The sequence below is a fragment of the Sinocyclocheilus anshuiensis genome, unplaced genomic scaffold (assembly GCF_001515605.1).
Source record: "Sinocyclocheilus anshuiensis isolate Anshui unplaced genomic scaffold, SAMN03320099.WGS_v1.1 scaffold813, whole genome shotgun sequence".
Classification (NCBI taxonomy): Eukaryota; Metazoa; Chordata; class Actinopteri; order Cypriniformes; family Cyprinidae; genus Sinocyclocheilus; species Sinocyclocheilus anshuiensis.
Window position 1 is genome coordinate 1,794,614 of NW_015540942.1, and position 15,663 is coordinate 1,810,276.

The 15,663-nt window shown below is 36.2% G+C and overlaps 1 protein-coding gene across 2 annotated transcripts; it reads right to left on the reverse strand.

The window, feature by feature from the left end:
* Window positions 1-4,165: 4,165 nt before the first annotated feature.
* On the reverse strand, window positions 4,166-10,117 carry LOC107689663 (paired box protein Pax-6-like). Of its 2 annotated transcripts, none has more exons than XM_016487772.1 (8): window positions 10,006-10,117; window positions 7,830-7,990; window positions 7,189-7,356; window positions 6,651-6,745; window positions 6,366-6,522; window positions 6,186-6,256; window positions 4,915-4,961; window positions 4,166-4,746 (listed from the first exon to the last, which is right to left on the reverse strand). In XM_016487772.1, the coding sequence occupies exons 2-8, from the start codon at window positions 7,933-7,935 to the stop codon at window positions 4,590-4,592; spliced, it is 801 nt and encodes a 266-aa protein (XP_016343258.1). In that variant the 5' UTR covers window positions 7,936-7,990; window positions 10,006-10,117; the 3' UTR covers window positions 4,166-4,589. The 2 variants fall into 2 exon arrangements, with proteins under 2 accessions (XP_016343258.1, XP_016343259.1); XM_016487773.1 differs by having other exon boundaries at window positions 6,651-6,733; window positions 10,006-10,116.
* Window positions 10,118-15,663: the final 5,546 nt, after the last annotated feature.

A 15,663-nucleotide genomic window follows, 5' to 3' on the forward strand; every position in this document is an offset into this window, starting at 1 on the left:
TTTGTTCCATTGGCTATAATTGTCCTCAGCACGCCATTTTTAAGTAGAGCTATTTTACTCCTAGTTTTGATGTTACTTTGCTATTTTAATTAACTAATTTTTACATATAGGCTACATATGCTTATTACAATGTTAACTTCTATAGGCTACATGCTTAATGTTTATTTACTGTTCACATCTGTCTGTCTTGTATGCTGGTGTTAAAGACAATTTTCTATTTTGACGAATTGAATGGACAATAAAGTAAAATAAATACAAAAAACATACCAATCTTAGTAAAAAAATAAAAGGAAAATAAACTGAATTACAAAAGCACTCAGGTATGTGTTTCACCAAACAGGGTTTATTTTCAGACAAAACAACAACAACAACAACAACATATTTCTCAGCCATTGAGTAAAGAGAGTTATTTGGTGACTGGTTCTAATAGCTACTACTGTCGGTATTGATGACAAGAAAGTTGGGGAGAGTTTATCCACTCTCAGCCCCCCCCAAACCCCGTCCAGCGTCATATGTAAATCAGACACTGGTACAAGGATTGGGAGAGACAGAGATGGACAGTCACACAGAGAAATGGAGACATAGTAACATGTTATGAAATCAGTTGTTGAGAAAGTATGGATGAGCATTGATAGAAAAGGTCAGTCATTAGCAAAAAAGAAAAAGAAAAAGTATGCTGAAAACAATTCAAGCTGACAAGACTGAAAAGGAGCAAGAGGAAATTCAGATTTATGAGAAACTAATGAGAGATATATCAGTTTGCAAACATTCTGGGTTAAGTACCATTGAAAGTCCACACAAATTCAAAAGGTCACAATGTTTTTCATCATTAAGAAATCGCAGGGACAGAAAATATCAGTAAAGAAATTAAAATAAAATCTGTAGTTACCACAAAAAGCCTCTCAGCACCAACATCCTTCATCATCCAAAGTTGACAAACTCTCAAGCTTTATCTTTACTTGTAAATTCATATCTGTCCGTGCAACTTTTTCTTCTCTGAAGCTTCATCTGCTCTCTGATGTCTTACCTCAGAGTTATTTCCTCTTTAGCAGAGATGATATGCTATTGCGTCTGCACCCTCCTTCATTTGCTTTCTTCATCTTGTCTGTCTTTATTTAGCTGTGCACTGCACTCTCTTCTTCCTGCCTACCCTCTGACCTGTCCTGACTGCTTGTCCCTCTCTTCGCTCCGCACTCCCTATATCTATCCCTTGCTCGGCCACCCTATCAGCCCGAAATCACTGTTCTCCTGACCGTGAGCCAATAGGGAGCAACACAGCTGGGTGAGGCACTTCCTCTGTGACAGGAAACTAGCAAAGAACTCTCAGAGAGACACACACACATAGAATGTGGTACAGAGTTCAAAATGGCTACTCCCCTCTGAAAAAAAAAAGATTTTGTGGCCATTAAGCAAAATTAAATGGATCTAAATTGTTCTAATTGTGTATTTTCTACGCTATATTGTCCTTTAAGCACAGTCTAAAAGACTCCCAGTGACCTAACCTGTGTGCTAGAATTATTCCTGACTACATTTACTTTTGTTTATCAGGCCAACCTGCCATATGCACAACGTTTTAGTCATTTTGGATTAGAAAAGGATCTGTCAAATGAGGTGAGTTGCTTAAGGAATATTCCGGATTCAATTTAAATTATGCTGAATCAGCAGCATTCATGCATGGCATAATGCTGATTACCACAAAAATATTTTTTACATTTATTTTCTTTAAAAAAAAAAATCAAGATTATGAGACGCTTACAATGGAAGTGAATGGGGCCCATTTTTGGAGGATTTAAAAGCAGAAATGTGAAGATTGTAATTTTATATCTATTTTTATATTTATTATGTAGTGTTATATATGTAATTTTATCCAATTATTTCTGTTCAAATTTGAGCTGTATACTGTTTAAATCATTTTTTACAGTAATTTTAGAGTTCTAGGGTTTACAGCTTTACATTTCATGGTGACAGCTTTGCAAAATTGGATATAATTTTGCACAGAAATGGTTAGTAAGCTGTTTTTCACACTATAAAATTGTTGTAATTGTTTATGTCTTGTGGCTATACTTTTGAAACTGTGAGTATTTTTACATTTAAAGATATACTTCCATTCACTTCCTGTGTAAGTGCTAAAAAAAAAAACGGAACAAGTCAAAATAATTTTTTGGCGGTAATCAGCATTATGCCACAATAAGTCACCTGAGCTTAGCTTGTACTGAACCTGGAATATCCTTTTAACATCTAAACAATAGTAAACTGCATCAGATTTTGCATCTTTCACATTCAGCTGTTCCAGGGAAGTTTGCATGAGAAACAGAGGATGTGTTTATCCACTTGAGAACCACAGGCCACGACTGTGTGCAGAGGGCAAGAGATGAACAGATAGAGGGAGGGGTAGAGATGGAGCGATGAGATGTTCACACAGACTAGATAAAACATGGTCTGATTGGGGACTCGAGGCCTTATGGGAATAGAACAGACGTGACTACTATAGTGACCTCTGCTCAAACGAAGAAATTTGCGTGCTTTGCCTTCCACAGCTCATTAACATCGGCCGTAATTAAACTTATCAAGTGTAGTGCACCGGAAATTTGGAGGATAAATCTCAGATATGGGCAGAGTCAGACCTCTAAGTGCATCCGTTCCAGTTTCCGGAATGGCATTGTGAGTGCCATAAGAAGTGCCAAGGACAGACAGCAAATTTGGTTAAACCAAGTTTCATTTGAATCTCTCCTTGGTTATTATATACAAGTTTATAACCATGTGGCTATATTTTCTTTACATGTGTTCTGGTATGTGAGAAAATATCTTATGACATCAAAGTTATTTATAACTCCTGTACTGTCTGAGTCCCTGTGAGAATAACTTTGTCAGAACATTATTTTCAGTGGGTGTGGTGATGTAAGTAACAAAAACAGGAAATCCATCAGCGCACAGGCAGGAAATGCTACTGTTCAGTGACAGTAATAAGTAAACTCAACCAAACAGCCGCTAGTAAACCAATTCACAGTCACTCTAGAGAAAAAAAGATAAAGAAAAAAAAATGAATGGAAGAATGTTCTGGGATATACACCAAGAATTAACACAAATACTTTGCATGGAAATAAACACTTTGCATGATGAAGAGGGAAAACACAGACAAACACAAATGCGTGATGTTCTTTTTCACTGTAATATTTTTATTTCAATATTTAGCTATTCCACAAAAGGGTTTACACTAAAATGTTCACAATTCTAATGATAAATACAGTAACATTATCACTCTCTCTCTCTATCGCTGTCTCTCTTTATTCACACACATTCAGACATACAAATCTACAGTGCGTTCATGGGATCTGGCTGGAAAAAAAACTGAATGTTACAGAGTGGTGAAATAAAGCAATAATCAAATCACAGTAATGTCCATTTAACAATGTACAGTAATAAATCATTAGCTTAACTTTCAGTATATTACACATGGCCGGTTGTATGTTTGATTGTCTTTGCAGCCTTTTGCAATAACGTAGTTTGATTGTCATTGGCTACAGCCATTTATTTTTAGTTTTTATTCTTTTGAGCTACTTGAATGATTGTCATTTCTTAGCTTGGATGTAAGCTTGATTGTCATTGGTTTCTCCACGTCAGTGCAGCATTATGATGGGCTGGTAACTGATAGGCTCATACCAGACGTCTCAAAATCCATCATTTTCAATGCCATCAATATACACTACTGTTCAAAAGTTTGGGGTTAGTAAGATTTTTTTTTAATTATTAATTATTTTATTCAGCAAGGACACATTAAACTGATCAAAACTGACAGTACAGACATTTATAATGTTACAAACGATTTTTATTTCAAATAAATGCTGTTCTTTTGAGCTTTCTGTTTATCAAAGAATCCTGGGGGAAAAAGGTACCACAGTTTCCACAAAAATATTAGGCAGTGGTTTTTAATATTGATACTAAGAAATGTCCCTTGAGTAGCAAATTAGACTGGAGTAACGACTCTTGAAAAATCAGGTTTGCTGTCACAGGAATAAATTATATTAATATACATTAAAATATATATATTTAATATATATTAAAATAATAATAGACGTTATTTTAAATTGTAAAATATATTTCACAATATTTCAGTTTTTACTGTATTTTAATCAAATAAATGCACCCTTGGTAAGCATAAGAAACATTAAAATATCTTACCAAACCCAAACTTTTGAACGGCAACTACAGCAGCTTTAAAACCATCCTCGTTTTTGGTCACATGCAGTTTATCACATTGATTGTAAGTGGCACATCAATTAAACAACCATTTTTGTTGCATAAACATGAGGCAAGGTGTTGGCCTCATGCAGCTAATTTTTTACTATTCTCCAATAACTGAGAACATTAACCAGACTAATTTGTGCTATTGTCTGGCATGGTGCTGACTAGGAACTGCACTATAACTGTGCAGATCAAAAATGCTGGAGTCCATGTTCTTATCTGTCTGTGCAGGTTTGTGAGTTGTTGTTTTTTTTCACAGGATTATGGCTTACATAGACTTCTTCCCTGATGAGTACATAATCTAAACAAGTAGGGTTTCCTGACACATTTTTTGTTTAATAATTTGCTCAAAGTTGCTGATTGAAGCTCTGCTGGTTATGTCTGATAATGATAAGGTCTGTTTTTACTGCAATCTCGTCCAGTACTGAGTCAGACCTTGTCCCAGCTCCTGATCGCCGTCTTGAACTGCAGTCTGCCCTGCTGCAGAAACACCGGGAAAGAATCCTGAAAGAGACATGTGGCCACCTCTGATGACTAATTTGTAACACAAAAGGAAACCACAAAGCAGATAAACCACATTCACACACTCATTCCTCATGCAGTGTTTTGGCCTGTGGATTAGAGTATTCATATGCAGTGTGAGGGTGGAGAATGTTACAAAACGGTACACACCTGTGTTTGCACTGGCCGTGGGTGGGGGAGGGCTGGGAGGGCAAAGACTAAAGGAGAGGAGAAAAGAGCAAATAAAGACAAAAGATTAATCGAATTTCAATTAGAGTATCAACAGTTTCAGTAGTAAAATCAGTGGACAAAAAAACACCCCATGTAAGTTTACTCTGGGGTTTTTTTATTATGTTGTTTTACATCAATGTGCCACAGTCCTATCAGACCAGCACACTAGGTGTGTGTTGCTATGATGTAATTGAAAAGAGTGCATGAGGTCATTAAATATGATGAAGATATATTTGTTTCACTAAAGGGAGGGGATTTATGGACTAAATCTTACCTGCTGAACTGTAAACCTGCTGTATACGTGCGAGTTTATTTTTAGAAACTACAGCAGGCTGTGTATATTCCATCAGAAACACTAGAGGGCGCTTTTAAGCTATTTTAAATTATTTTGAATGTCAGGTGGACTCATGGTTTTACCTTTCAGTTGCGTAATAGGTGCGTGTACTAGAATTTTTTTTGTCTGCATTATTTAATATTGTAGAAAGGACTTTGTTTTGCATACTTTAAAGAAACAAAAAGCCGGGTGCTGTTATGTTTGAGAGTGCATATTTTTTTAATTAAGACATTAAAAAACATTTTTTTTGACCGTTTTGAGTAACCGCTAACTGCATTTGTTAAAGGAGCACCCAGAAATCGCTTTGTATTATTGTTATTGTTGTATTTAAAAAAAAACAAAAAAACGCCTTTACTAATTCAGTGAGTCGATTTAGTGGGGATTCGAAAATTCAAACGGTGTTTGTTTGTGAGATTTGTTAACAGAACCTGTACACAACCCTGCTGTACCTCGTGTCTGACTATATATATAGAGCGTTAGTTCACCCCTAAATTAAAAATCATTAAAAGTCATTATTTTCCCCCCTCGCGGCGTCCAAAAACGGTATAACTTTCTTTCTTAAGTGGAACACAACATAAGTTATTTAGAAGAAGAATTCAGAAGAAAGAAAGTCATACAGTTTTTGAACCACGTGAGGAGGAATAAATAATAACATATTTTTTAATTTGGGGTGAACTATCCTTTTAATGTAGTGGCATTTACAACATAAAACTTTTGCTTTTGCGCGCCACTAGGTGTCAGTATTATAACTCAAAACAAAAATTAGCCTACTGAGTACATTATTTATTACTGATGTAGAATTACATGTCCATTTGGTCAGACAACTTGCATATCAAGATACTATGGTATACTGCAAGGGAAGGTCATCGTGATTTACCTGCATACTGGAGAAGACAGACAGAGAACTATAGCCTGAGAGAGACGAATGACTCCGACTGTGCACTGAGTCTTAATATGAGAGAACACAAGAGGATAGTAACAACTCATTATTATTATAACAATAATAATTATTATTATTGTTCTAATATTGTGAAGTAAGTCATTAAAAAAGATGTACCTGAGCTGTTACTATGATGGGAGTGATATACTGGGGAGGTAAAGGACGTGCTCAGGGGAGTATGTGTCTGAGAGCAGGAACTGGTGCCCCCTGATCTCCTCTGGTTTCTCAGCTTTTCCTCCCTTCTCCACTTAGCTCTCCGATTAGAGAACCATACCTGTCAATCACGCAATATGGGTCAGTGCATAATGGACAGTGTCTTTATGTATTGTTTATAGGTACTTCAGCATTAATACATAAAATCTCAAAGAGGATCATTAAAATATTTCACAAAGGCAGTATTACCTGAATTCTGGCCTCTGGAAGATCAATCTTTGCAGCCAGTCTCTCTCTAGCAAAGACATCTGGGTAATGAGTCCTTTCAAACTCTGGAACACAGACTAACATTTATTACAAGCAGAATTGCACATTTTAAATTGTAACGGGATAGTTTACCTAAAAATGAAAATGTCATGTAGTTCCAAACCCGTGTGACATTCTTCTGTAGAACTCTTTGGACCCCATTGACTTTCATTGTATGGACAAAAAACACAGACATTTTTCAAAATATCTTCTTTTGTGTTCCACAGAAGAAAAACAATATAGGTTTGAAACAACTTGAGGGTGAGTAAAAAAATGACACAACATTCATTCTTGAGTGAACTATGCTTTTAAGGACTGTTTAGAGAAATGGAAAAGACAAAACATGAAAGTGTACGAAAGGAATGTGGCAGCATATGTAAAAGGTCCATCATTTCCAAATGCAAAAAGCAAAAACAATCCCACACAAATTCATCCTCTCTAGGATTGAGATTATTTTGCGAGCCAGCGCTTTGAGTCACACCTTTCTCCAGGGCATCTATCTGCTCCTGGGTGAAGCTGGTGCGGTTCCTCTGCAGCTTCCTCTTTAGCTGCAGGTGTAGCTGCGACTCGTCCACCTCATCCCTCTCTCCCTGCACCACTCCTTCCCCTGCTCTGGCCATCTGCACATTCAGATCTTCCACGCAACCATCTGAGAGAAATAAAAAGCATTAAACTTTAGAGAGTCTTGTAAGAGTGCTGCATTTCAGTGTGCAAATGTGTGTGTTATTAAACTGACAGAACTGTCTCTTTGAAGACTGTGTAATTGTAGTGCACTGCAGCATCTTGTGTTTGACGGTTTGACCTTATTTGTGTACGTGTGAATAAGCAGCAACTGTATTATGGGCATCTAATTCTGTGTCTAATGTCTGCTTGCTTTAGTTCCGCCTTCCTGTAATGAAACAGAGGATGTCAAGGCCAGAGATTGTATGTGTTTGTATGTGGGGGTACATGTGTGGCTGATGGTGTAGCTGTTGGCACCCTCTGTTTGTGCTCAGTCAAGTATAAGAATTGCTGGTTCACCCCAAAGCTGACTTCACAATCGCAAGCACACATACAGCGTAGATTCACACACAGAGGTGCTTTACTAATATATAAAGATATCATTAATTAACGCTCACATACCTGTTCCGTGTTGAGGAGTAATGGTGTCGGCCGGGTGGTACCAGTTGTTTGGGCCAGTCCAGTTGGAGCCGTTTTGTAAGTTCAGCATGGTTAGATTGTCATACATCAAATGTCAGAGAAAACACCGACCCTCTCCTTCTATCATCCAGACCACTTCAACCCTGAATGAAGGACAGCAGAGGTAAAACTCTGAAAAAAAGCTACTTGGAAAGATCAGATATAAGAAATTTAGAATTAATGTGGTAAACGGCTCTTTTACTTCATTCTTTGGGCCTATGTTGTGTCACCAACTATCTGAGAATATAATGTAATGTAATTTATTAAATTATTAATAATTTAATTTAGCAGTGGTAACTTTCAGGTAACTTTTCCTTGTTTATTTTCTTTGTTTTAATTTTATATAATGATCAATTGTTTGGCCTTCCTTCAGTCTTTGTTCCCAATGTCTCTTTGCTACTGTATATTAACAACTATACCCATTTTTAAAAACAAAAAATATGGAAACAATTTTAGCATCTTAATAAAAACCTAGATTTTAGTATTGTGCTAACACTGTTATTATCATATTCATCCATTTTTAAAATAATGATCTATTCCATAGATTATAATAAATTTGTCATAATGACATCATTGACCTTTCAGAAGTTAACTTTCAAATGACAAGTTAAAGTCCATTTACTGTTATCCATTTATCTTATGTTTTATGTATATCTTAGAATGTCAACCCTGTTTTCATGATTTTCTATAGTAAACATTAGACTTTAAAACATCTTAATTTAAAAGGGGTTATATGTTAAAAAAATTTCAAATTCAATTGTAAAATATCCACCCTGTTACCTATCTGAAGGCATAACTACACCCATTTAATATAAAAAAGTACTTATACAAAAATGTACTTAAAATTGTCACAACTCAAACTAGCATTCACAGAATGACCCATCTAATGTCTGTAAAGTATGTTACTATTGTATTTTAAACTCTCTTTATCTTTGTATCTCTCTATGTATCTTTCACAAGTACACACACATATACATTAACCCCCCCTCCCACACACACACACACACACACACACACACAGAGTTCATTACACACACACACAGAGCGAGTAATTAAGAAGTACAGAACATCTAGTCTGACATCGTCGTACACACACGCATGACTGGAGAGCGTAATACTGTCAACTAATGTTAACAACAATGCACACGGACACACACACACACACGCACTACACAACAGAGAGAGAGACACACACACCAACAAAACAAAGAGATAATTATAGATACACTGCACACAATGGCACACAATCCACGTTTTCAACTACAAACTGACTACACAACAAAAAGTACGAAAATGGAGGCATGAAGCCACCAACCGAAATGCAAGTATATTTATGTCAAAAAAATAGCTAGCACCTGCACATAATTTATAGAGCAGTGTTCAGCTAAATAAATAAATACTGGTGAAGTGTTAGAAAAAATATCAGTGGTTCCGTTGATAGTTCTGCATGTAAAACTATTAAACATTCCTACTGAGGCCATCGTCATGAAGATCTAGCCATTAAAATAACCTAGAAGTGTTTGCATAATTATATTTGCATTGGTTTTGAGAGTAAAACATGGCCCTCAAAGGCAAAGAATGATCTAAGACAGAAGGAGAAACAAAATATAGAGAAGTGACATAGCGGAACTACTACGTCAAATAAATATTATTAGAGTTCAGATATGCCCAGGAAATGAACAGTTAAATATTGATACAATCCATATACAAAGGCTTCTTTATGTATAATACGTAATGTCATATGTATATATTCAATTAATTTATAAAGTATAATAGTAAATGAATAAATTAAAAATAAAGCAATGCTGACGAGTATATAGACATGTTAAAAGGATTTGCACTAACTGAAATTAATTAGTTCAGTTAATTAAATATGACTTTGTATGACTCTCAAGCAAAGACAAATACAAGCACATTTAAATTATTCAAATTTTGTCTTTGGTGATGTAACACAACATATTGTTGTGTACAACACAGAAAATGTCAAAGGTCAAGTCTTCCATAACCTTTTCACATTTAACAAGCAATTTTCCCAAATCAATTTTGTTTTTCCAATAAAAGAGTCATGAATCTGTTAATGTCTCAATCGTTGTGTCGGCAGTGAAGGCAGGAGACTCACCTTGTAGATGAATGAATTGTAAAAGTGGTCCACACTTGCTCAGTGTCTCTATCACTTTCTGTTCATCCCGCTTTCCTTCTCTCTGTTCTCTTGCTTTGTTAATGTTAGACTGTGTTCGAGAGAGAGAGAGAGAGAGACAGAGAGAGCATAGGAGGAGAGGAAAGGGAGAGAAAGATGGAGAGAGTTAGACAGGGCGAAAGAGAGGAGGCGAGGGAGGGGTAGTGGGCTACAGAGAAATGCATCTGCAGGCACTCTGGTCCTTGAAGCAATGAGGGAGAGTGGGAAAGAGAGAGAGAGAGGGATGACACACAGAGTCAGTGTCAGTGTCAGGTCTGGACTTAATGCTAGGAAAAGGGGTGATGAAGTGAGAGAGAGAGGTGGAGGCAAAAAAATGACTGAAAAAGAGGAGACGTAAAGTTATTTCTAAAGTATCACAAAGGCAATTTACTTTTTGTAGGTACTGACTTCCAAAAATGGCTAACCTAAGAGCTGTGAGAGAGCTTCAGATCATGATCACCTTCTCTATGATGGCCGGCGGTCAGTGCACTGCTGTGATCAACACCAATGTATAAAAATAATGAAAATAATTACAAAATTTTCCATTCAAATTATTTTAATGGGTTCCTATGAAATAATCAAAACTCTATGCTGATATAAATAAAATGAATATATGATTTATCATAAAGTATTCAAATTCATTTCAGACATGAACATTCAGCTTTGCCATCACAGAAATAAATTATTTTTAAAAACACATAGAAATAGAAAACCGTTATTTTAAATTAAATTTTGTATACAATATTGCTGTTTTACTGTATTTGAAATCAAATAAATGCAGCCTTGGTGAGCATAAGTATTGACCTATAATTTTAGTATATTTTTAAAGCTTTTAAAATGGCATTGGGGCCATCTTTTCCCCAAAAAGAACATGAGGGTTAAAAGAAAGCAATTTAAATCATAATAAAACACACACAAAGACAACATATAGAAGCTGCTGTGCTGAAAAATAATTTCGATGAACAGACCTTTATATTGTTGAATTTTAAAACAAGACACTGCCATTCTCGTGAGAAGAGAAATTTCACACATTACTCTGTTCTCTGTACGATCCATGCTCGCTAGTACCATTACATGCAAACATGAGTAGACACTCTCAGACTTGCATGTGAGGGCCTCTCTTCTGCTACACACACACACACACACACACACACACACACACACACACACACACACATCAGAGTGTATATGGTATGTTTACCCTCCACTGCACTTTGTGACAATCCCAATGCTATATTTGCATATTTTATTGGATTAACTTTAAAAACCATAGAGCCTGTGACACGTTAAAATACGAGAGAATAATAGAGGGAGAGAGAGACTTGGAGGCCTCATACAGGAGACTCAGCCAACAGTACTAACAAGCATGATAATTTTGGTTCTAGTTAATATGAAAGGTTCAACTTAGGCAAATAAATATGAGGCCTCTTTATGCTCATTTGAGGTAAGAAGAAGGATGGATCAAAGGGGTTTTGATTTCTTCTTTTGGGTATTAGACTTGAATCAGTGAATCATGAACTATTTTCTTGTGTATTGATGTTTCTTTTTTTATGCATTCACTCTAAGACAGTGGTTCTCAACCAGGGGACCAGAACCCACTAGGGGGCATCAGCAAATTTTCAAGGATGCCCCCAAGAGTTGTTATATTAAATTATTCAAATTTAGTTATATGAACAAAATCTTAGTTTAAAATACCAAGAAAACCCCACTAAAACCTGTAGAATGTTATGCTGAAATATTTTTTGAGTTTGTTTATTTTATTACAACAGAAGTACCAAAGATACATATATCAGCTTTGACAGGAGGGCCTTCAAATATTGTCTTGGACAAAAGGGGACCTTTAAGACAAAAAGGTTGAGAACCACTGGACAAATTTTTTAAAAATGCAAATTTTTTTGCAAATGCAAATCGGTTACTTACCGTCATGTCTTTCCAGACCTGTATGAATTTCTTTCTTCAAGATTCAAGATTCAAGATTTCTTTATTGTCACTATACAAGTATAGTGAAATTTGAGCAATCCTAACAGTGCAGTCACATGTAACTTAAACATCTGTAATACAAAAAAAATATATAATAATAATAATAATAAAGTATGTTATTACTACACAATACAAGACAATCAATACACAAGTCAATGCAAACAAGGCGATAGTGCAACGTTAAGCCTTATCTGCAATACAGTCAGCGATAAACGGTATGCTGTTTAACAATACAATACAAAGACAGTACAAACAAGGCGATAGTGCAAATTTAAAACTTATTAAATATCGTATTGCACACATTATTGCACAGTTGGCACATAATAGAAAATATGTATATGTTGCATTGTTTGCATTCTAAAGGCTCCAGTGAGTGGACAAATATTGCACAGGAATGTTACAAAATAGACATAATATTGCACAAGAGGTAAGAGCAACGTAATGTAAACAGAACTGAATAATATAAAGTGTGAACATTTACAGAGTTAGAGCACACTGAGGTATAAAGGGGGTTTCTGTGGAACGCAAAGTTTAGCAGAATATTCACACTGCTCTTTCTATAAAATTAAAGTGAATGGTGATAGAATGAGCTGTCAAGCTTCAAAAATGACAAATATTTTATTCTGTTGGTCTGCTCAAAGCTATTGTATTACTTCAGAAGACTTGGAATACAGTGCAAGAGTCATGCGAAGAACTGTTATGTTACTTTTATGGTACTTTTCCATTGTATGGAAAAGAGCAGCTCGAGCGTTCTGATAAACATCTCCTTTTGTGTTTCAGAAGAAATAACATCACACAGGTCTGGAACGACATGAGGGTGAGTAAATGATGACAGAACGTTCATTTTTGGGAGGTCTATCTCTTTAATATGACAAGCACCATCAGGTCAATGGACACCATCATGGCACAAACAAAACACAGGAGTTTTGTGCGGTACACGCTTGATAGTGAAGGAACTGAAACAGAAAGAGAGAAATAGCAAGACATAACGAGGCCATGGATGTATCCTTGTAGAAAAAAAACAAGGAAGGAGGACACGGAGGGCACGAGAAAGAGAGACAGAGGAGGCGGAGGGTGCCAGCTTTATTTATTTCCGGTTGACAAAACCCTTCCTCTCTCATCCTCCCCCATACATATGTCTCTCTCTTTGTCACTCGTTCAGAGGATTCATGGAAAAAGACAATGACACGGAAAATAGACAGAGGATTTAAACAGAAATACAATGGAAGATGAAGAGCATCTTTCTCCGTGTGGATTACATTTTGAAGTAGTTACAAAAGTGAAGCAAATGAGAACGGATCCTAATAAAATGTTGTTAATATTTAGTGTCAGTGTGTTGCATACGTGACGTTGAGTGTGTGTTTATTATGTGTGCTGGTGTGTGAGCGTACGCTCCTTTAGGGCACATTTTTTCAGTGTCTTGTTAGTTCATCCCTGTCACCCTCTCTCTCTCTGCTGGGGGGGAGGGGGAAGAGAGGTCACCATAGCAACAATGCCGGGACAAATTAACATCAAGCGCTTAAACAAAATGTGTGTACATGTATGAGAGTGCATGTATATGTGGTAAAGGAGTAAGTGTTGTACTCAATACCCCGCTTGTGACGCCGAAATCCGGTAGAGGCATTGATGTTAATGCATCAATTACAAATAATTCATTAGGTCCACAGTCTCTCCATCACTCTGTGTCATCTGTTTGGTTCCCGAGCACTTGTCTTCTTCCTTATTTTGTCATCTCTGCCCTCCCATTTCCTTTCCCATCTCTCTCTCTTTCTGTCTCTCTGTGTGTTGTTGTGTGCCCCCAGGCTACAGAGTGCCACGTCTTCCCTCTCCCCTCCTCTATCTCTGGCCCTGTCACCTTCAATTGCTCCATGGTACTAGACACACAGCCACAGGCAAAGAGAGAGAAGAGAGGGGACACACACATACACAGTGAGAGAGAGAGAGAGAGAAAAAGGGGTGAGGACCGAGGGACGATGCACTGTGTATGTCTGGAGAGAGACAAAGAGGTAAAGAAAGATGGCAGGTGCGAAAAGTTGTGTGAAAAGATGTGAGGGAGAATGAGAGATTGAGAAACAACGGAATAAGGAGGCGACAAAGTTGAAGGAGGTATAAGTACACTCTTAAAAATAAAGGTGCTTCAAAAGGTTCTTCAAGCGATCTAAGTGGCACGGGTCCTAGCAACCATAGGTGCATGTATTTTGTCTTCTCATAGGCAGGCTAACATATACTTTAGATGCAATGCATTCTGCATAAAGTTTTGTAGATTTCTGTAGAATTTGAGCCTCCTTATATGCATACACACTGTTACATTTTTGGGGTCCTTTTCTTTTTTTTTAAAAAGAAGTCTCTTATGCTCACCAAGGCTGCATTAATTTGAAAAAAAAAAAAAAACGGTTTAAGTAAGAATAATGTGAAGCAGTTTAACCATTTAAAATAAATGTTTTCTATTTAATATACTTTAAAATGTAATTTATTCCTTTGATAAAAAGATAAATTTTCAGCCGCCATTACTCCCTTCAGTGTCACATGATCCATTGTGCTACTTGATATTTTTGTGGAAACGGTGATACATTTTTTCAGGATTCTTATTTATATTAAAAAAGAAATCTTTCGTAAAATTAAAAATTTCTTTACAAATACTTTTGATAAATTTATTGCATTCTTGCTGAATAATTTTTTTTAACTGACCCCAAACAGTACGATAGTTTATGCTGGCCCTTGTGTGTTTGCTTATTAAATATTTTGGATAATCTGATTATGCTCAATTTAACACATTTTACCTGCATTTACATGCAGAACTGATGTAGATTTCCCCTAAAAACAGCAGAGAAAGGATGTAAAAATCTGCAATTTGTCTAGGTCTGCTCATTAACCAAGTTAGTACCTTAACCTTACTTCTTAGACCTATAGCTCTACTGGCAGCCTGGTGATAGAAAAAAAACAACATGTTCTCCCTTTTGTCAAACTGACCACAAACAAATGACTATTTTGGATGTCAACTTTCTGAAAAGTGCATGCCAACCGTTTAGTTAAAAAGGAAGGATTCATTTTTTAAAAAAGGATTATACTAACTTATTTTAAACAAATAAATTTAAAAGCTATAGCCTACTGACATGCTGATATTCAATTATTGAGACATTTCACTTGTTTAATCTGACAATGATAAATGATTTGAGGAAGAGTGTTTAAGGAAGATTCTGCAAAATGTTTTGATGCGAGTAACCAGTAACCGAGTAATTGCGTCTCATAACGTTTGTAATTGCGGGAACAATTTAACAATATATCTTAAACAAAAAAAAAAACGTTTGCCTTTAATGTACGAAACGACATAGACCACTGTTACATTAAGATTATTTAACATGCATGTAACTTAATTTATTTCCATTAATTTATCAGTCCAAATTAAATCAACACAATGCTTCCGTCAAAAATTAACTCTCCTCAAAACCTTTTGCAAGTTTGCCAAAACGCGACTGCCTCTATGAATGCGCGTTCGTCTGTCAACGTGGCGTTTCGCAGCCAGTAGAATTTAGAATTTTCCTCGGCCCCGCCCAATCTCGTCTTATAATTGGCTCTTTGTCATGTCAGTAAAACATTTTTGAGGGCACGTAACGTGGCTGC

What these genes read in the sequence shown, in the direction of transcription:
- LOC107689663 (XM_016487772.1), bottom strand. Translation starts at nt 7,935, where the DNA reads ATGTATGACAATCTAACCATGCTGAACTTACAAAACGGCTCCAACTGG. An exon ending in GATAGATGCCCTGGAGAAAG is followed by an intron (nt 6,746 to 7,188) that starts GTGTGACTCAAA and finishes AATAAATGTTAG; the next exon opens with TCTGTGTTCCAGAGTTTGAA. An exon ending in CACGGCCAGTGCAAACACAG is followed by an intron (nt 4,747 to 4,914) that starts GTGTGTACCGTT and finishes TGTCTCTTTCAG; the next exon opens with GATTCTTTCCCGGTGTTTCT.